The sequence below is a fragment of the Salmo salar genome, chromosome 03 (genome assembly GCF_965601325.2).
Source record: "Salmo salar chromosome 03, fSalSal1, whole genome shotgun sequence".
Classification (NCBI taxonomy): domain Eukaryota; kingdom Metazoa; phylum Chordata; class Actinopteri; order Salmoniformes; family Salmonidae; genus Salmo; species Salmo salar.
Genome location: NC_138293.1, coordinates 23520989 through 23543000, shown reverse-complemented (window position 1 = coordinate 23543000; position 22012 = coordinate 23520989). Strand labels below are relative to the sequence as shown.

Sequence of the window (22012 nt, the reverse complement as noted above, 5' to 3'; positions counted from 1 at the left end):
AGGTTTAAATCGTTGAATACTTTCAAGTTTTGAATCGTTGAATCATTTCAAGATTTGAATAAGTGAATCGTTTCAAGGTCTGAATAGTTTTCAAAGTTTGAATCATTTAATTGTTTTAGAAGGCCACAAAGGATACAGCTGCAGCAATTTTGACAAGCATTGGAATTTCATTCCATGCACTAATTAGTGCAGGTTCCAAAATAAAACAAAGCTGACCTGTTCTTTTTCATGATATGTTCGAAAGGCCTCAAGAAATCCTTCTGGAAACGGAAGTTGGCGAGCTCTCCTTTTTCTAAGAATTTCATAGATAGCTGTCTCAGGGAGTCAACAGCAAATATAGCCACATCCTCATTGGAGTTACATCCAACCTGTACAGATACAAATGCATCTCAACCACTGTTGTCTCACCTGAAAACCAGCAAGAGAACAGCGCCATAGAAATACATGCAGATTATGCTTTTTTTTTTTCAACAAAAATGGCCACCTAATTAAAAATTGAAAAAGCAGAACCTTGTTAAAATGATCCCCGATGACTTCCCAAATTCTAGACCATTGAAGCCTGATGCGGCCCATGTTGTAGTAGGAAATCTCCACAATCTTCTGAAGGCTGAACATACGCGGATGTGTCGGTGAGGCAAGCTCGTCCATTGATACGGCACACAACCACCGGACAAAATCAACTGCAAAAAGACAACAAATGCATATCAAGCTGTTAATATTCATGTATATTCAAACAACCAAATATATCATATATTTACCCTGTATAACTTCAGAGTACAAACTACCTACCTCGATTCAAACTGATTTATTTCGTTGTTTCAACCATTATTTTTGTTCAACCATTATTACCTTCAGCACAAATGAGGTTAAATCTACACAGCATTTTTTGTAGAGAAATATCAATCAATACCAACCTATTGCATTGCCATCGAGTCTGGTAGAACCAGTAAATATCCTGAGGAAAAAAAATTAAAATAAGATGAATTTTTCTCCATTTGCAATAGTGACTTCTTTTAGAGGTTTATTGAGTAATAAAACTGGAGAGAGGAAACAACATACTGAATAAATTCCATCATAGGGCCCATTCTATCAGCCTACCTGTCAACAGCAACGACTACACTCTGGGAGCTTGCCTCTCCAATGGACTCCTGAATACTGGCTATTTGTTTACGGTCCACATTACCTCCAACTGCAAGACAAACAATGTGTAATGAGAAATAGCTAAGGTACATATTTCAAGAAAACCCCAATAGTCAGACAATGATGCATAGGATTATATTACACATTATGAATAGAATATAAAAACCAAACCAGGCATTATGACAATAGCCCAGAGACTCATCTAAAAGCCTTGTGCATTCCAAATGGCACCTTAGTATATCCCATATAGCGCACTACTTTTAGCAAAGCCCTATGGGGTTAGGGTGGAAAAGGGAATAGAGTGCAATTTGGGACGCATCCTCTGTCATGGAAAGGCAAGAGGACTGACCCAGTCCCAGGTACTCTGAGCTGTCTGAGGCCTGCTCTCTCAGGCTGGCCAGGAGGCCCCCTTTGGCCGGGACCGTCCCGGAGATGTAGCGAGCCTTCACCCCCGTCCCGATAAGCTGGGCCAGCTCCAACTGACTGATACACTTCAGAATCTGTGAAAGACAGGACAGAAGAGTCGGGGTTAATACTTTTTGTTACTATTCAACCGTTATTTAGCCTGGTAAGTCATTAAAAACCATTCTCATTTGTGATAACTAGCAGGAGAGAAGTGAGTTACCACTATTCAACCGTTATTTAGCCTGGTAAGTGATTGAGAACAAATACATTTTCTGACAATGACGAAGTCGGTCAACAATTAAAAAGCAGTGACAATATACTGGGAGAGAGAAGCCATTGAAAACATTGTCTTAATATCCTGGTTGATCAAGAGGTGAACCATTGACTTAGAATATGTGGATAACTACAAATACCTAGGTGTCTGGCTAGACTGTAAACTCTCCTTCCAGACTCATATTAAACATCTCCAATCCAAAATTAAACCTAGAATCGGCTTCCTATTTCGCAACAAAGCATCCTTCACTCACGCTGCCAAACATACCCTCGTAAAACTGACCATCCTACCGATCCTCGACTTCGGTGATGTCTTTTACAAAATAGCCTCCAACACTCTACTCAGCAAACTGGATGCAGTCTATCACAGTGCCATCCGTTTTGTCACCAAAGCCCCATATACCACCCACCAATGCGACCTGTATGCTCTCGTCGGCTGGCCCTCGCTACATATATACGTTGCCAGACCCACTGGCTCCAGGTCATCTATAAGTCTCTGCTAGGTAAAGCTCCGCCTTATCTCAGCTCACTGGTCACCATAACAACACCCACCCGTAGCACATGCTCCAGCAGGTATATCTCACAGGTCATCCCCAAAGCCAACACCTCTATGGCCCCCTTTCCTTCCAGTTCTCTGCTGCCAATGACTGGAACAAATTGCAAAAATTGCTGAAGTTGGAGACTTACTGCTAGGGTAAAAACCAAAACGTGCACCCCTTTGGGTCCCCAGGACAAGGATAGAAGACAGAGTGAGACTAACCTCGTGCCAGGAGTTGCCCAGGTAGTTTCCATCAGTGTGGGCGACGGTGATGAGAGTCTTGATGGTGTCGATGTTCTTCTGCTTCATCTCAGAGATACCAGAGCTGGCTGTGAGCAGGGTGAACCGCGCCAGGGCCTGCACGTACGCATCACGCTCCAGTTGGATGGTGAAGATGCAGGCTATCCTGATGGCACAGCGGATCCCCTCCAGACACAGAGAGGCTACCTCAGTGTCATCACAGTCCTGAAGACCCACACTGAACGCTGCTAAGAACGGGGTCCATGCCAACTGGGGAAAAACACACAATGTGAAAACACAAAGAAGGATTTTATGAGGGTTGTAATATGGTCTTAAAATGGTATTCTGCATTTGGTTACAGCATCAGCTACAATCCCATTTTATACTGAAAGGAATGCATTAGTACTGTGAGTAATGGTGACATGGTAGCAGCAGTGGGATATTGTACCTTGAACATTGGTCTGAATATATAAATAGAATGACTTTCATTCTAATGTTTGTCCTACTGGTAATTCATTCTAATGGTCTGACGTGGTCTAGGTGGGTTACCTTGAACATGGGTCTGACGTGGTCTAGGTGGGTTACCTTGAACATGGGTCTGACGTGGTCTAGGTGGGTTACCTTGAACATGGGTCTGACGTGGTCTAGGAGGGTTACCTTGAACATGGGTCTGACGTGGTCTAGGTGGGTTACCTTGAACATGGGTCTGACGTGGTCTAGGTGGGTTACCTTGAACATGGGTCTGACGTGGTCTAGGAGGGTTACCTTGAACATGGGTCTGACGTGGTCTAGGTGGTTTACCTTGAACATGGGACTGACGTGGTCTAGGTGGGTTACCTTGAACATGGGTCTGACGTGGTCTAGGTGGGTGGCGCTAGTGAAGGGAGCCTGGACGTGGCTGACTGCCTCCATCAGGGCCTTGGCTGTCTTAGCCATCTGCTCCATCTCTACGTTATACAGCAGGCGGCGCTGCTTCTCACTGGCCACACCTGGAGGAAACAGAGACTTGGTGGGCATGCTCTCACATACAAAACACACCTACTGTACACACACTGTCAACAACTAACCACACAAGACCCTATGTTGATGCCATCACTGTGCCTCTGAGGACAGATTAGCTCTGAATTCATTTAGTGTGCTTGTTTCTTCTTGGCCCTTGTCATTTTGTCATCCAGCAACTTACTTTGTTTGCTGGATTTGAGGGTTAATTTTTTGGTTTCATTCATGGCTATTTTCTTCCCTGCGATTTCATCGTAAATAGCTGACAGGTACTCCTCGGGTAAATCTTTGCTGTCGTTGATTCCTCGGTTCATCTTGATGTATTGCTCTTTTGTCATTTTATTCTTCACCTACATTTTTTTAAATATAAAAATATGAAAACATGTTTGGTCACAGCTCATGTATTAACATATGAGAAAATGACCTCTCTTAATCAAGAAACCGTTTGCTTGAGATACTTACTTGGGGACTGTGAAGGTCTGTTGTTAGCATAATGATTGAATAAGCCAGGACATAGGCCGTATCTGCACTAGCAAACTCAGTTTGCCTGAAGGAACAGAGAAAAACCCCAATGTCATAACATGAACTGTGTAATAACATTATGAGGGGTGGCTCCACTTCCCAACACCTAAAAGTCAGAAGCTTTACGCACAGTCTCTGCTCTACTCGTTCGGCTGCCCAGAGAACAGGCTACTCTGGAGAATTTCAGAGATGAATGGAAAAAGGTGATTAATTAAAAAAGTTAGATCAAAGTTGAATCAATATCAGCCAAAATCCCATTATTTCTCTCATGCGGCCAAAACAAAACAGAGTGCGCCACTGGGCTTACAAGATCTATGTAACAACACTGTACATCTCAAGATCTAAATGCACATTCTCATTAAGCTGATTGAGATCAAATGGTAGGCATGCAGACATATGGGTAAAACTTGAAGAATTATCATACACGATTAACAGTGAGAAATGTGAAGGGAGGGTGACCACAAACGTTTGTGAGTAAAGTAGAGGTAAATGAACAGAACGTGATCCGGATCTTCAGCTCTGGGGAAGAGGCTTCCAGGGGGGCGGAACATGCCTGTTACCTTCGGATCCGCAGCCTCGGCCTAACATTAGAACAACCTACATCTATTAAAGCCACACCACGGACTGCATCCCAAATGGCACCCTATTCCATTGTCAAAAGTAGTGCACTATAAAGGGAAAAGGGTGACCACTTGGGACGCAGGCCATGCAGTCTGTCTACTGAGATGGAAAGCATATAGAGACTCACCCTTGGTTACATTCTAAATATCTGGCCGCAAATTTTTCCATGAGACGATCGATCTTCTGGGCCTCTCCGGGCAGACGGAAGCCCTCCAGGAATAGACGCAGAGCCGAGACAAAGTCCTTGCCTTGGAAATCCATCTGGTCAACATAGGCGTACATCACCTCTTTATTAATGCGCTCGTTATCCCCGATGAACTCACCCACCTGAGTCTGATAAGCAAAGAAGGAAGTCCATACAGAGGCATTTCAATATACACAAACACAACCTAAATACAGTGTATATTCAATATGTTTGTGGACATCAGTAAGAAGAACACAAGTTAGATATCTCTTTTTACAGGCTAAGAGGAAATTAGTCTCATTCATTGCATGTAATTTCAGCAGGTGCTTACAGAGTCTAGCCTCTCCTCCTGGTGCAGGAACTGGGCTAGGTCCTCTGGTGTGGTACCCAGCATCCCTTGCTCCTGCAGGTACTGGATGCCCCTCTTTGGCTTCTTGTTGAACCTGCACAGGAAGAGAAAGAGGGGGAAATGACATATCTGTACGACACAGGCATGTTTGAGAGCATCAATTCTGCTCAGTCACTTATCACAGACTGACTGATCTACAAATCATAATGATTAGTTATTTAGGATGCAAGGTGATTTGTAGATTAGCCAGTGTGCTCAGTCCGACTCTCAAACAGCCACACTGAGCACTCTGGGCCACTGATAGCTGCTCTGACTACACTTCCAGTCTCCAACACACTTACAGGTCGATGCCTTGCTCGATGATCTCTTTCTGCTGCTTGAGGACCTCGAACTGCTCTGCGTTGTCCGTTCCTGACATGAGGGTGCTGTAGGAGCCGATGCCTGAGGAGGCGCTGGAGTCCAGGGAGTTGAGGCTGCCGTAGCGGTTGATACTCTCTGGTGGCTTGGTGCTCTCACTGGGCTCCTGATCCACGGGCTTCTCCTGACCTACAGAAGAGGGGCGGCATGTAGGGACATCCCATTATATTAAGAATAACCCTTTCCTTTATAAACACTGTTAGAGGTCTCAACCTGGATCATCTCAGGGGCTCACTACTGTACCAGGTCTGCTGCTGTAAGCCTGAACACCTGTGTTCACAGCGGGTTAACAAACACAGGGCCACACAAGGAACTGAAAGGTAGCTACTACCTAACACTAAGGCAGGGGGGATTTTTGCTAAAACTGATTATCAAGATCAACCTCAGGCTCTAACTGGAACAATGGATTTCTAAGGCTAGGAATACATTTCAGGAATTTACCTGCTCTTCCTTACAAGATAAAAGATAGAGAGCAAAACAGATCCAGATCAGTGATGGAACACGTAACGATGAACAAAAATGTAGTTCAGTGTGAGCTGGAGAGAGATCTCAGACGTGTAGTTAAAGTCTCAGCGGGTTTGCATGTCAGTAAGAAGGGCCTGGGCTATTGCAGTAGCTCTGGTTATGAATGAGGACAGTTTGGTCTCAGGAGAAACACAGAAGCTCTTATTCAACAGTAGTAAGTAAGTGGTATCTTACCAAGACTGGTCTGAGAGTTAGGGTTCACATACTGATCATTGCTCCACTCCACCATACACTTGAGAATGGACACCAGACACTCCAGACCCTTTCTCCTCAAGCTCAGCTCCTACAACAACAAAAAAACACACATTAAAATGGTCACACAACCCGGAAAGGAGATCTATGGATAGTGAGTGTCCATTGGAAGCATCTCTTACCTGAGAAGGTGTGGTGCCAAGCTCATGCCCCACTCTACCCTGCGCTATCTTCGATAGGTAATTGACCAGCCTCTCAAATATATTAGCAGCATTCAGGTCACAGTCGTAGTTGACATAGATATCCACCACACTCTGGGCGTCTGTGAGGAGAGGCAAGAAACAGAGGTGAGTGTCTGTCTGTCAAAGCCTCAGTAGAGCGAGGTTGTATCATACCCGGGGCCGGGGAGACAGAAAACCAAAAGAGAAAGAAGTACTGCTGCTACCTCCCTTCAAGGTACATGAACAGAGGAGCAAACTGAAGTGAAGAGGGAATCCAGCAGCTTTTTTTTATTATTGGTAAAACCAACGTGTTTCAACCCTTCATCAGGGTTTTACAGATAGACAAAGCCCTGGTAGTGTGAAGTATAGTAGACAAACCAGACACCAACCTGCACAGATCCTGGTGAGGCTCTGGATCACCATCCATTTATGATCATAGGAGCTGGTGGACGTCTCCAGGATGTAGAGGAAGATCTCCTTGAAAAACACCTGAGGGAGAAGAAAAAAAACTCAGTGATGAAACTCCACCTCTCTAAATCATTTTGTAATGATTCAAAGGGAATGGGGTGCCATTTGGGACAGACCCATAATTAATCGAGCCAGTTCGGGTACCTCGATTTGCATCTTGAGGTGAGTCTTGAAGTGGGAGAGGAGGGTGAGGAAGATGGAGAGCGAGAGCGAGAAGACCTCGGGGACCGAGGAGACGCCGTTCTTGGACAGCGCCACACACAGGTACTGCTTGATGGCGTTGATGAACATCTCGTTGGTCTTGAAGACGGGCCCCGCGTTCTGCAGGATGGACAGGAGCAGCTGGAGGGACAGCACCTTGGAGCGCAGCTCGTGAGATCTACAGAGACAAACAGAAAACAACATTTACTTAAAGCATCCAAATATAATGCATGTTAAGACTTGCCATGAGCACGTATAGAATAATAGACAGTGGACAATGTCATGCATTGAGCAGTTCTGTTCAATCCTGGTCCTGGAGGGCTGAAACACTTCTGGTTTTTATCCTCTCCTTCTAATCAGGGACTAATTCAGATCTGGGACACCAGGTGAGTGCAATTAACTACCAGGTAGAAACAAAGTGTTTCAGCCATCCAGGACCGGAATTGGACAACCCTGGCATAGAGGGACGTAACATACTATTAGCCTTATTACAAGACATTATAAAAAAAAGTTTAGAACAAGTTATAAAGCTAAGTTATTATACCTGTAGGTTTTAAGTAAAGTTTTAACAAGAGGTTCAATCATACAATCATTTCCTGTGGCCATAGCCTACCGGTCTATTCAAACAGTAAGTAAGTGTGACAGGGTATGAAGGAGAGCTAACTTAGGATCAGGAGGTCCATCAGACAGTGGCTTCATAGAGAGTTTGCAGAGAGAGCGGAAAACTAGAAAGGCATCCTTCTGGAGGATATGGGAGAACTTAGCAACAGGAGACGAACCACTCGTAGCTCCAGATTCCTAGAAAACGAAACGCACAGATTCATCTGAGATTATGAAAATGCATAATTTTTTGTTATGCACAAATGTACATGAATACACCAAACCGACCGATGTTAAAACTCCATAGACAATGTATGAATCCCAAATGGCACCCTATTCCCTATATAGTGCACTAATTTTGACCAGGGCCCATAGGGTTGTGGTCAAAAGTAGTGCACTATAAAGAGAATAGGGTGCCATTTAGGATGCATACAATGCTATTCTATGTTGGGGAGCAGTGTGGGTGGGCACCTGAGTGTCGTTGGAGGAGACAGAGATCCTGTCATCTGTCAGTGAGGGGGTGAAGCTGGCAGATATGGGTGTGCCAGGGATACCGTTGGCATGGATGTTCTCTGTGTCGCTGCCCAGCCCGCCCTCCTCCTCCTCCACCACCACCGGGACTGGCATATCGTCTACACACTCTGTAGCGCTGCACACACTCTCCCTGCATTCTACACACACGCACGTAGGCAAACAGACATATGCATGTCAATCTCTCCTGGCTCAAAGTGGAGGAGAGATTGACTTCATCACTACTTGTATTTGTGAGAGGTATTGACATGTTGAAAGCACAGAGTTGTCTGTTTAAACTACTGGCACACAGCTCAGACAACCATGCATACCCCACAAGACATGCCACCTGTCTCTTCACAATCCCCAAGTCCAGAACAGACGACTGTATGAGAGGCGCACAGAACTACATAGAGCCATTACTACATGGAACTCTATTCCAAATCAAGTAACTGATGCATGCAGAATCAGATTTAAAAAAGATACAAATACATCTTATGGAACAGCGGGACTGTGAAGCAACACAAACATAGGCACAGACACATGCATATACACACATGATAACATATGCACTATACACACACGTACACATGGATTATGTGTTGTAGATATGTGGTAGTAGAGTAAGGGCCTGAGTGCACATGCTTAATGTGTTGTCAAATCTGCTGTCAATGTACTGTAATGTTTTTAAAATTGTATATCTGCCTTAATTTTGCTGGACACCAGGAAGAGTAGCTGCTGCCTTGGCAGCTAAAATAGAACTTTGGATCATCTCAGAAAACATAACCGTGGGGCTACAAATGTATGATAAAGAAAGATAGTTTCTATTTCAAAATCAATCCTCCTTGTGCATGGTCAACAACTTTCTCAAGGAACTAAAGTGAGTCCAATTTTCTACAGACAAGACAGACTATATAAGAGTATAAAGTTAAGAAAATGGCGTGTTACCTCCAACAACTGTATTGACAACTTCCTGCAGCATGGTCTGGACCATCTCTTGAGCCTGCTCCTCCTCATAGTTGAATGTTTCTTGCTCAACAACCCCTTCAGCATCTTGCGGAGAAAAACCTAGAGCGATGTAAACACACTTCACCATACTTACTTAAATCAGATTGACACAGATTGAGCTGCAATACAATTACTTTCAAGTTTCAGTAGAGGACAATATCCTGAGGAATTAAACGTAAATTGTAGGATTTAAGGGCGGCACGTAGCCTAGTGGTAAGAGCAGTGGGCCGGTAACCGAAAGGTCGCTGGTTCGATTACCCTAGCTGACGAGGTGAAAAATCTGTCGACATTCCCTTGAGCAAGGCACTTAACTCTAATTTGCTCCAGGGGCGCCGTACTACTATGGCTGACCCTGTAAAACAACACATTTCACTGAATATATCTGGTGTATGTGACAGTAAAACATTTATACCAACAACAAAAAGATAAGACTTATGTGCATTGGTTTGAGTTATTTTTCCATCACTTTACTACTGCTACCATGGCACAGCTATATGTGTACAAAACATATTAAACCGCAGAAGTCTCTGAAGACCATTTCATTTTGAATCCCAATAAAGGACCTCTGCCTTGTAATACCTTGTAGAGTTTAACTGCCTCTGATTAGACCAAGGAGTCAAGAATGTACACCATATTCAGACATCACCTATTTTCTATTAAGTGCACTACGTCTAAGTGCACTACTTCAAAAGTAGTGCACTATAAAGGGAATAGGGTGTTATTTAGAACGTAGCCCTTGAATTCTGATGGAAGCTTTATTACCTGTTTCCCGCCATCTAAGAGCTCTGTAACCCTTTACACTCGTGGTAATTGGGCTGCATAGATAGGGCTAAATTGAAATGTTCCTTACAGGAGAAATATGAAAAGAATATGAATAAGCATGGTAGAAATTGAAAGGGACAGTTTCGAGATTATGGGGAAATTATTAGACCAACGTTGAGAACACAACAGTTCACCTGACAAGACTGAATTCAAACATTACACTGTTCAATTTATGTGCATTTTACATTTACTGTACTTTTCGCCAGTGGTGTAAAAAATACTTTAAAGTACTACTTAAGTAGTTGTTTTGGGTATCTGTACTTTACTATTTATATTTTTGACAACTTTAACTTCACTACATTCCTAAAGAAAATAATGTACTATTTACTCCATACATTTTCCCTTACACCCAAAAGTACTTATTACATTTTGAATGCTTTGCAGGACAGGAAAATGGTGCTTTTCACGCACTTATCAAGGGAACATCCCTGGACATCCCCATGGCCTCTGATCTGGTGGACTCACTAAACACAAATGCTTTCATTTGTAAATTACTGTATGTCAGTGTTAGATTGTGCCCCTGGCTATCCGTAAATTTTAAAAACTTGTGCCGTCTGGTTTGCTTAATAAGGAATTTGAAATGATTTCTACTTTTGATACTTAAGTATTATTTGAAACCAAATACTTTTCAACTTTTACTCAAGCAGTATTTTACTAGATGACTTTCACTTGAGTCATTTTCTATTAAGGCATCTTTACTTTTACTCAAGTATGACAATTGGGTACTTTTTCAGGCACTGCTTTTCACCACATTTGTTGATATCAAAATCTGAAAATACTCTGGATACATTCAGTAACATAAGAATATTCCTGGAAAATGTAGGGTAGGTGCAACATAATACAACAAAATGACATGGGTTTGAGTGAGAGGAATAACTAGTGTTTCCAAGTGGACACACACCTCTCCAAAGTGTGTACACTTCCTAAGTCCTTTCAATTAGAGGTCTACCGATTAATCGGAATGGCCGATTAATTAAGGCCGATTTCAAGTTTTCATAACAATCGGTAATCGGTATTTTTGGCCACCGATTTCCCGTTTAAAAAAAAAAATGTTTTTACACCTTTATTTAACTAGGCAAGTCAGATTAAAAACACATTCTTATTTACAATGACGGCCTAGAAACGGGGGTTAACTACCTTGTTCAGGGGGGGATTCGTTTTTGCAACCTTCCAGTTACTAGTCCAACGCTCTAACCACCTGCCTTACATTGCACTCCACAAGGATTAACAGGCTGACTACCTGTAACGCGAGGGCAGCAAGAAGCAAAGGTAAGTTGCTAGCTAGCATTAGACTTAGAAAAAACGATCAATCTTAACATAATCACTAGTTAACTACACATGGTTGATGATATTACTAGTTTAACTAACGTGTCCTGCGTTGCATATGATCGATGCGGTGCCTGTTAATTTTCATTGAATCACAGCCTACTTCGACAAACGGGTGTTGATTTAACAAGCACATTTGCGAAAAAAGTACTGTCGTTGCACCAATGTACCTAAGCATAAACATCAATGCCTAACAGGAATATTTAGATTTAGTCACCCGTTAGATAAAATACGGAACGGTTCCGTATGTCACTGAAAGAAAAAAATGTTTGTTTTCGAGATGATAGTTTCCAGATTCGACCATATTAATGACCTAAGGCTCGTATTTCTGTGTGTTTATTATATTATAATTAAGTCTATGATTTGATAGAGCAGTCTGACTGAGCGGTGGTAGGCAGCAGCAGGCTCGTAATTCATTCAAACGGCCCGTCGCTGTGCTTCAAGCATTGCGCTGTTTATGACTTCAACCTGGGTGGGTATAATTTGCGGAACGTTCCAAAACGGAATCTATTCTAAAAACTTCGTAAATAACAAGGTTTCCAAAAAACAACGTATACAAAGTTGTATAGCGGCAGAATAAGATACCGGGTAGGGAGTTGTCTATTTCATTGCGTTTTTCACTCATCACGTTTATTCCGAAAAATGTCTGTCCTCACATTTCTGTTTGCCTATGGACAAACATTAAGAATAAGCTACGTGGTGAGTTGATGCCTATTCGGCAGCTAGTTAGCTAGGTTTGTATGCGTTGCTACATTGTATGCGTTGTTGGTTGGCAACCTTTTACTTTACGTTTTTTGGAACAGATTCCTGTTGGAACGTTCCACAAATTATACCCACCCCTTCAAGCCTATCAACTCCCGAGATTAGGCTGGTGTAACCGATGTGAAATGGCTAGCTAGTTAGCCGGGTGCATGCTAATAGCGTTTCAAACGTCACTCGCTCTGAGACTTGGAGTAGTTTTTTCCCTTCCTCTGCATGGGTAACGCTGCTTCGAGGGTGGCTGTTGTCGATGTGTTCCTGGTTTGAGCCCAGGTAGGAGCGAGGAGAGGGACGGAAGCTATACTGTTACACTGGCAATACTAAAGTGCCTATAAGAACATCCAATAGTCAAAGGTATATGAAATACAAATCGTATAGAGAGAAATAGTCCTATAATTCCTATAATAATATAATAACTACAACCTAAAACTTCTTACCTGGGAATATTGAAGACTCATGTTAAAAGGAAGCACTATGTTCCCATGTTCTGAGCAAGGCACTTAAACATTAACTTTCTTACATGGCACATATTGCACTTTTACTTTCTTTTCCAACACTTTGTTTTGCATTATTTAAACCAAATTGAACATGTTTCATTATTTATTTGAGGCTAAATTGATTTTATTGATGTATTATATTAAGTTAAAATAAGTGTTCATTCAGTATTGTTGTAATTGTCATTATAAAAATAAAATCGGTCGATTAATCGGTATCGGCTTTTTTGGTCCTCCAATTATCGGTATCGGCGTTGAAAAATCATAACTGGTCGACCTCTACTTTCAATGCACTTATGAATCAAAGAAAAGCCTTGAGCTATAAGATGTTTTTTTTTAGCTCTCCTAGCTGTGCCATTGAGGAGCTAGAGAATACACACTTGTAGTTCATTTGTTTGGAACATCCCCGCCGTCACACAATCACTGTTGTTGTTTACGCAAACCAAAAACAGCCCATTATAAATTGCAATCTGAGTCAAGTGAGCATCAAATCACAAGGCAATTCAGAGAAACAGATCATACTTTTGGTGTGCATAGAAAGGAGTGCATTCAGGTGTGTGTTCTGCAGAGAATTTCCTTCCCAATAGACAAACATAGGCTCATTCGCTTTGGAACAACCCAGGCTATGACGCCATGTCATCTTGTACATCAAACAGTGAACAAAAACGTTGACACTGTGTATGACATGAGTTTTATGATATGGAAATGTGATGTGCACATTTGGACTCATGGGTGTATGGCTTGCTTGTATGGCATCAAAGCAGTATTCATTCTAATCCTCAACGTCTCATCTTCCAAAATACATAGAGTCATCTTAATTTACTGCATTAATCTCACTCAGACAACAAAACATTTTGCCCAATTACTGGGAGGGATGTGGGCAACTTCTTGTCACGTGTGGTGCTCAAGTTCAGAACGTCGGTCATTCAAAAGCCATTCAGAGCTGTGAAGTGCAGAGCCTGAGCTCTGACATCATTTATAGCATGTTATTGTACAGCCACTGCGTTCCAACTTAGGCGCTTATCTGTGACCAAATCTGCCATTTTCAAACTGTGTAAAGGGCTACCATGGCAAACCTCTCTCTCAGCAGAGAATGTATAGGAATACTAATTCACGTGCATGGATTTTACGTCTCCTAATCGAATGCAGTGATGAAGGTGACACACACTGAAATATGGAACAGTGATTTCCATAGAGACCGTAGAGTGATTTCCATAGAGAGAGAGAGAGACTTACCCTGTGCATCAGCTGCGGTAGCTTGGTCCGCCTCAGTCTGCTCATTCTCAGCACTGCAGAACACAGAGCCGTTCTCAGGCTCCAGGTCCTCACGAGTGTTCTGCTCAGGCATCTGGGTGGCCTCCTCCTGAGGTGGGGGTGAGGCGGTGTGCTGCTCCAGATGAGGGGAGGCAGGAGGCTTCTGCTGGGGCGAGGCAGGGGGCTCCTGGTTCTGGCGGGGCGATGCAGGAGGCTCCTGCCCCTGTTGGCTGACTGGTGACGGCTGCAGATGCTGCTGTCTCAGACGCTCCTTCTCCATCTGTCTGGCCTCCTGGAGCTGGTGAGACAAGAGAACACACACACACAGAGAAACGGACACAAATGGAAACACACACAGACACAAGTTTTCACTTAATGCCTAGCCTTAGACGGCACAAAACATAACGATAGGCCAAACAATTTTAGACCATGCACTGTCAAACCAAGCACTAAAACATCACTGGGTATCATTCGATTTTTTTCATGGTGTCTGGTATACAGGTCAATATAAGGAAACCAATCACAACGTTGGTACTAAGCACATACATTGTTTTCTGAATCCAGTGTCTTCAAGTGGTAAATGATAAACAATGTTACATTCTTGATTTCTGACTGGCATTGTGAGATTAGGTTTAAATGAACTCAAACTGGCTGCCGAGTGGTGGCATCACAGCTCATAAAAGGTCAAAGCATTCAGCGCAACAATGCAAACACTGACCATGGCAACATACTTTAGGGAATGCTATACTGTATCTCTTTAATACAGGGGGCTTAGTCACGGTTGGTTCCCTGGTCGGGTCAGCAGCCAGCTGATAGGCTGGCCTGCGCGTCTTTACTGGAAAGAAAATCCCACTTGGCAAAGATAGCAGAGAGAGGAGTCATGCCAAGATGCACACACACCCAGAAGAGAGTTCATATATCATCAGCCACTTCAACACCAAGCAGCGGAACGCAACGCACTTCCCTGCTGCAAGCTGTACCTGACGCACTTGCTTTCTGGACGACCCAGAACAATTTATCCTGTGACTTGAATGCTAGATATCATCAGAGAGTTAAAATAAACTTGAAAAATTCAATAATTCTGTTCCAGCTTCTTTTCCATTGATGCCGGAATCATAGAAATATAATTACTGGAATGGGAAAAGGCCCTCAGACTACACTTATGGGTACACTCAATATGGCCGCTGGTCCACCCATCATGGCACACTGACTTGAATGGGGATGTCTGTTCTAGTCATTCTATTTCTATGGCCCAATTATGACAGAGCGAGAGAGAGCGCTTACTGCTTGGTTCTCCATACGTGCAAAGATAACATTGAGCATCTGTGTGAGGGTGGCCTTGGCCGTGGTCTGGTTGATCAGGTTCTTGCTGGCCAGGTAGATGTTGTAGCAAGTCCTGACAGCCTGCAGCACTGTGCCCTCGTGGATTTCGATGTGTTGAGAGGTCACCGATGTCAGCAGAGCCTGCAGAGTGACAGCACCCATTGAAATAGAATGCTTTACTCCTATGGGTACACCCTAAATTACTGCTAGTATACCCATTACGGCATCATTGGCTTGAATGGGGACACCTTTTCTACTCATTCTATTTCTATGGCACCAAACTAACACTCACTACCGCTCACAGTTAACAAGATAGGCTTTTTATGGCCAAACACAAAACATTATAACAACATGAGAATGTCCATTTTCAATCATTCCTATCATTAACAAATCAATTATGGTTGCCTTCTGTCTCTGAAAATCATGATTTTGATGCTATTGCTTAGTGGGCAGTAATATTGAACAGTAAAAACCAATAACTGAGGACTACGTCCGCTACGTATCTGCCAAAAGTTAGACCGACCAGTGTGGCACAACCTTGAGAGGAAGGGCCTGAACACGCCATTGATGTGCGTTATCTGCTCAGTGGCGAGACGACAGAAAGACAGGCAGACACAGGCCAGTCAGGCCTGACACAGGATTAACACTGAGGGGAGGAGAGGCAGGCTGGGGCCGGTGTGTCTGTCACACACAGTGTGGAGGAGAGGAAGAGAAGAGGGGAGCTCATACCTTTATAATTTGTAGCTGAATACCTTGGTCTGTCTGAGGGCCTTGAAAGCAGCCACATATCGTCTCGATGATTCTATCGATCAACCTCTTACCAGGTGTGGTGTTGTCTGGTGCGTTTCCAGTGAGGTGGCCATAAGCAATGAGTTTCTGGAGAAAGAAAAGTCAGGTTAACCCTCAATGGTGCATGTATTGGACAATAATACACATACATTCTGTAGACATATTTTGATCAGTGGCATTTGCCAAGATAAGACATACATCTAATGAAGCTGTTTTGTGTTTGGGTGTGTATGTGTGTATTTGGGTGTGTATGTGTGTATTTGGGTGTGTATGTGTGTGAGCGTCCATGCGTGTAGTGTAACCTACCACTGACCTGTAAACAATCTAAAGACGTGATGACAATGCGAGGACATTTGGACTGGCAGGCTAACTCAAATGGCAGGAAGTACTTGTCTGCTTCAATGATGGTATCCTTGGACTTGACCGGTGGTAAGGTACTGGAATCAGCATTGTTGACTCCAGGAGGGGGACTGAGGGACACACACACACACACAGTGGCAACTAAATGGTTAAAACATTAGGCCAAACAACATGTCTGAGGAATTCAACCACCTAATATTGGACGTTTGTGCCTCAGTGAGCAATGGCAAACTGATTACAGGGGTAGGGAGGAGGACAGGGGAGGGGTACCAGTGTCTGCTTGGTGGACAATGACACAAACACAATAACTGCATTCCAATTCTTTACCCTTCTCCAGAAGTGTGCACTTGAACACTCCCTACTGCCAATGCTTACATCAACCCAATGCTTTTAAATCCATGAGGGGAGATGTACGAGAGAGCACATTTTGGGAGAAAGGTAGAGAATCAGGATGTAGCCAATGTCAGTTACAGTAGCTGGGGGAGCCAGTCTACTGAGTCAATATTTGTATCACACTTCTCGTTTCAGCTCCATCCACCCTCCCTCTCATTTCCTCAAACATTAATTAGGCTGGCTACGAAGCAGATTAGCCAAAACCTTAATTGCATATTATTTCAGACTCGAGAGGCGTTCATCTCCCCAAAGCATATTTGTTTTTGTCAATACATTTAAAAAAAAGTGTCTTGTTTTTAACATTGAGTGAGAAGTGATGAAAGCTTTATAGACTGCTGTGCTACAGTGTGTGTAGGAGTGTCCCAAATGGCACCCTTTGTGTACTGTATAGGGAGTTGTGTACTGTATAGGGGGTAGGGTTTGATTTGGGAATCACATTGTGTCTGGTCAGTGTTCCAGCCTGGGGGTGGTGACTAGGACATGTGTGAGCTCAGGTATGACAAGGATGAAACCTCCACACAGAAGCCAACAGGAGATGTGCGGGTCACAGCGCTGCATTGAACTTCAGGCCTCTCTGGCTTACCAACCAACAACATATTCAGAAAGGAAGATTGTTGTTCTCAGGAGCCAAGAGAAGGAGACACATCAAAACAACCCATTATTTACTACAGACGACATCTCAAACATACACGCTTGCACGCACACACACACACACACACACACACACACACACACACACACACACACACACCCATCTCAAAGTAAACCTACCTCAGCTTCTCTGTTTCTTCTTTAATTTCCTCTGAAAACAGAAAGAGAGAAACAATTAACCAAATACCTTTGATATTGGCCCTGCATGACCTGTATAATGCTGTACATCAACAGCCAATGTTATATGGCACCAGTAGAGGGTTTCATTACATGAAGGCATGGGCACTTTGTCAAATTAGCCCATGTCCTCCACGACTATACATTCCTGCCCTTGACCTTCATAGAAGATCCCGCCAAATTGAATACTCCGTACAGATATTGATGTCCGCTGGCAATACAATTACAGTTGAGATGCTCTGTGAACAGGACAGAAAACATCCAATACCGTAATATAATTTATCTTCATAGGAGCTACTGTCCATTTATGATTACTTCATGAGTCATGATGAGATCATCACCAATGGCCTCATTATCAGTGACATCATCCCCCCTGGCCTCCACCAACCAGGGTTGTATTCATTAGTGCACACAGTAGCAAAACATTTTGCAAAAACTAAAAAAGAAAACAAGAGTTTCTTATTGGACAAATTCAGGTAGGTCCGTCCCTGTTCTGCCTGGTTTTCTTGTGTTTGGTGTCTAGCGAATAGTATCTAGACCTGTAGGATGGAGATCACTCTGGGCCAGATAAATAATAAGAGCAACACTGTTGGACCAGATACAGAGATAACCTCCCCTCCATCATCATCATCATCTACAATACAATGGAACGGGAGGCACTGACCACTCAACAGTGTACCAGACACAATCAATACAGAATGAAGACGAACTAAATAACAAACCTAGTGTTTGGTGGAACTCAGAAGAAACAAATGCACCCCATGACTTGTCAACCCGAAAGGCAAATCAGTAAACGATCTGAGAAAGTCTTTTTTTAATCACTCCAAGTTAAGAGGCAGCAGATCATCCAGACGTTTAATGCAGCTAATGAAACAGTCGGGTATCGGTGGAGCAGCAGCCAGTGAAGGGGAGGCTGGGGTCATGGTCATCATCCACCTGGTTTCATCTTGGATGGCAGTATACTTAAAAGCAATGACGCATGTTTGGCTGGCTGCTTACATAGCTGACAGTGAAGTTGTGTGCATAAAATATGCAAGTCTATCTAAGTGTCATACTGATTCAATAGTGAGCAAATAGTCTTCGGTCTTGACAAACTGGCTTTTCTGTTCTGGAATTACTTCCATAGCACAGCTGAAAGTTTACCCTATGTAAAGAAGTCCATATTATAAGATTAAGATAAGATACTGTCTAACAAACAACCTACACATTCTCTCCATTCCCCTTTAGATTTCTTCCTTAAACAAAACACAAGAAACTATCTGGTACATCTAGTGTTGTATAAGTGTGTTCCGGATCTTTACCAAGCTTAGAAGCAGGTGCAAGCATAGACATTAAATTATTAGAACCGGTCCCACCCATTGAATTGAATAGATATGGCCGCTCTAGTAATTATGTTTCTAAGACAAAATATAAAACGCAACATATAAAGTGTTGGTCCCATATTTCATGAGCTGAAATAAAATATCCCCGACATTTTACATAATTACAAAAAGCTTACTTCTCTAAAACGTTGTGCACAAATTTGTTTACATCCCTGTTAGTGAGCATTTCTCCTTTGACAAGATTTTTATGTATTTTATTGAACCTTTATTTAAGATAATCCATCCACCTGACAGGTGTGGCATATGAAGAAACTGATAAAACAGCATGGTCATTACACAGGTGCACCTTGTGCCAGAGACAATAAAAGGCCACTCTTAAATGTGCAGTTTTGTCACACAACACAATGCCATAGATGTCTCAAGTTGAGGGAGCATGCAATTGGCATGCTGACTGCAGGAATGTCCACCAGAGCTGTTGCCAGAGAATTGAATGTTCATTTCTCTACCATAAACTGCCTCCAAAGTCATTTTAGAGAATTTGGCAGTACGTCCAACCAGCCACACAACCGCAGTCCACGTGTAACCATGCCAGCCCAGGAACTGCACATCCGGCTTCTCACCTGAGACCAGCCACCCGGACAGCTGATGAAACTGTTGGTTTGCACAACTGAATAATTTCTGCACAAACTGTCTGAAACCGTCTCAGGGAAGCTCATCTGCATGATCGTTGTCCTCAACAGGGTCTTAATTTGCCCATTAAAGCGGTAACCGACTTTAATGGGCAAATGCTCACCTTTGATGGCCACTGACACACTGGAGAAGTTTGCTCTTCACAGATGAATCCCTGGTTCAAATGTACCGGGCAGATGATAGACAGTCTGTATGGCGTCTTGTGGGCGAGAGGTTTGCAGATCCTGAGGCCCATTGTCGTGCCATTCACCTCATGTTTTAGCATGATAATGCACGACCCCATGTCGCAAGGATCTGTATACAATTCCTGTAAGCTGAAAATGGCCCAGTTCTTCCATGGCCTGCATAATCACCAGACATGTCACCCACTGAGTATGTTTCGGATGCACTGGATTGACCTGTACGACTGCGTGTTCCAGTTCCCGCCAATATCCTGAAACTTTGCACTGCCATTGAAAAGGAGTGGGACAACATTCGACAGGCCACAATCAACAGCCTGATCAACTCTATGCTAAGGAAGCAAATGATGGTCACACCAGATATCGACTGGTTCAGATCCACGCCCCTACCTTTTTTTAAGGTATCTGTGACAAACGGACGCATATCTGTATTCCCAGTCATGTGAAGTCCATAGATTAGGGCCTAATTAAATTATACGAGTTAACTGATTTCCTTGTATGAACTCTAACTCAGTAAAGTCTTTGAAATTGTTGCATGGTGCATTTATATTTTTGTTCAGTGTATATGCAATTGCATTTTCGTTATTGTTGTCAACGGCTGGCAAGCATAAACCTGATGGCACTGGATGTTTTTCAGCACTACCACAGACTGACTTTAAGGAATTATGGATCAGAGCCGTCTGTGGACAGTTCACTACTTGGGACATTTTTGGGATCCTAGCCTATTTAGACTATTACGACTAGAGACCAAAACCGTTGACACAATTAGTGGATTAGTGGTGCACCCACAAACGCACACACGTATAGTGCAATGCTTTTGACCAGGGCCCATAGGGCTCTGGGTACAAGTAGTGTACTTTATAGGGAATATGGAGCCATTTGGGATACATACCTTATCTAGTTTTGTTTAGGAAACTCTTGTCCCATTGCCACAGTCCCGCCCACAGTACCCTTCTTGAGCCACATCATTCACTGTGATGTTGTTGTCTGTCTCCACAGGGTGGGACAAAGCTCCCAGTGAATAATTGCATCAATTGCTAATGTTAATCCTGAATTAAAATAATGTAATATAATATATTTTTACCATGTTTCCTCTCCCTAAAGAATTACATCAAAATGTATACAATCTTTGCATCTGTGTGAATCTGCCTATTTATAAACGATAAATCTGCCAATGTAAACACTCAACATTATTAAAGCAATGATGGCAGCATACAAATAGCCTTGCGCTGATCAAAATTTAAAACGAATTATTTAGTATGGATTCGTAACTAAACACGCCGTCTTTGGAAGGCACAGGGTCATTACGGGATACTGGTGTGGTCACAATGGAGTGGACCACCCCTCTCACACCTGCGCCCTCTCCCAGGCTACACCCCAGACGACAACAAGCATACATATCCTAACAAACTAGATAACTGGTATTGATCACGCTTGATTTTGTATAAGCTTGTTTTCGGCCCAGGATTTAAATCGAATCTCGATTCTGCAGCGATTTAAAAGCAATACTTGTTTTGAACGCAGCCCATATTATTAACATTACTACAATGAACGAATTGCAACAATGTATCCAAGCACTTCAGGTATCGAACCGATAGTCATTGGTGCAGTAGCACGATGTGTGTAGCCTATGACAAATGATGATGACACCCCAAACTTACACACTGCCACAATATAACTCACCGAGTGCCACCTCACAGGCTTTGCGCAACTGGGAATGGTGAGCTTTTTTCACCTCCTTATCGGCTAAAATCTTCTCCAGTGCTCGGTTTAAAAACATGTTTCTCGTTTTACTCTCATACATGATGTGATGGAACTGTATTCAAAGTTGCTGCCCCGTGGACAGAATAGTGTTGTTGTAGTCTTATTTTGTTAGAGAGGGTAACATTGGAGCACTAAGAAGAAACATAAAAATATCCTTTATTCCAGAAAGGAAATCCCACCGATTTCTATTAGCAACCTGTCAGCGCCATGTTGAAAGGAAGTAACGTCATTCCGTCACTTACGTCAGCAATGAAATCTTGTTTCTGCGGGTTGGGGGAGAGAGTTACTCCAACGCC

The 22012-nt window shown here is 43.0% G+C and overlaps 1 protein-coding gene across 3 annotated transcripts in view; it reads right to left on the bottom strand.

Moving 5' to 3' along the window:
* LOC106599451 (brefeldin A-inhibited guanine nucleotide-exchange protein 1) overlaps positions 1-21952 on the bottom strand; it is a 29250-nt gene extending 7298 nt beyond the window's left edge. The window contains exons 1-25 of one of the 3 annotated variants that reach the window (XM_014190689.3): positions 21636-21952; positions 17705-17735; positions 16494-16650; positions 16121-16267; positions 15353-15532; positions 14051-14366; positions 9354-9473; positions 8367-8566; positions 7960-8093; positions 7239-7473; positions 7016-7115; positions 6588-6727; positions 6388-6496; positions 5613-5817; positions 5254-5365; positions 4866-5071; positions 4058-4142; positions 3780-3945; positions 3434-3585; positions 2579-2866; positions 1490-1640; positions 1099-1189; positions 915-955; positions 511-680; positions 217-368 (exon numbers count right to left, since the gene is read on the bottom strand). In XM_014190689.3, the coding sequence (XP_014046164.2) occupies positions 217-368; positions 511-680; positions 915-955; positions 1099-1189; positions 1490-1640; positions 2579-2866; positions 3434-3585; positions 3780-3945; positions 4058-4142; positions 4866-5071; positions 5254-5365; positions 5613-5817; positions 6388-6496; positions 6588-6727; positions 7016-7115; positions 7239-7473; positions 7960-8093; positions 8367-8566; positions 9354-9473; positions 14051-14366; positions 15353-15532; positions 16121-16267; positions 16494-16650; positions 17705-17735; positions 21636-21756 (3809 nt within the window). In that variant the 5' untranslated portion in view covers positions 21757-21952. The remainder of the gene's footprint in view (positions 1-216; positions 369-510; positions 681-914; positions 956-1098; positions 1190-1489; positions 1641-2578; positions 2867-3433; positions 3586-3779; positions 3946-4057; positions 4143-4865; positions 5072-5253; positions 5366-5612; positions 5818-6387; positions 6497-6587; positions 6728-7015; positions 7116-7238; positions 7474-7959; positions 8094-8366; positions 8567-9353; positions 9474-14050; positions 14367-15352; positions 15533-16120; positions 16268-16493; positions 16651-17704; positions 17736-21635) is intronic. The other 2 variants (XM_014190686.3, XM_014190688.3) reach the window with 2 other exon arrangements.
* Between the last annotated feature and the right edge of the window lie 60 nt (positions 21953-22012).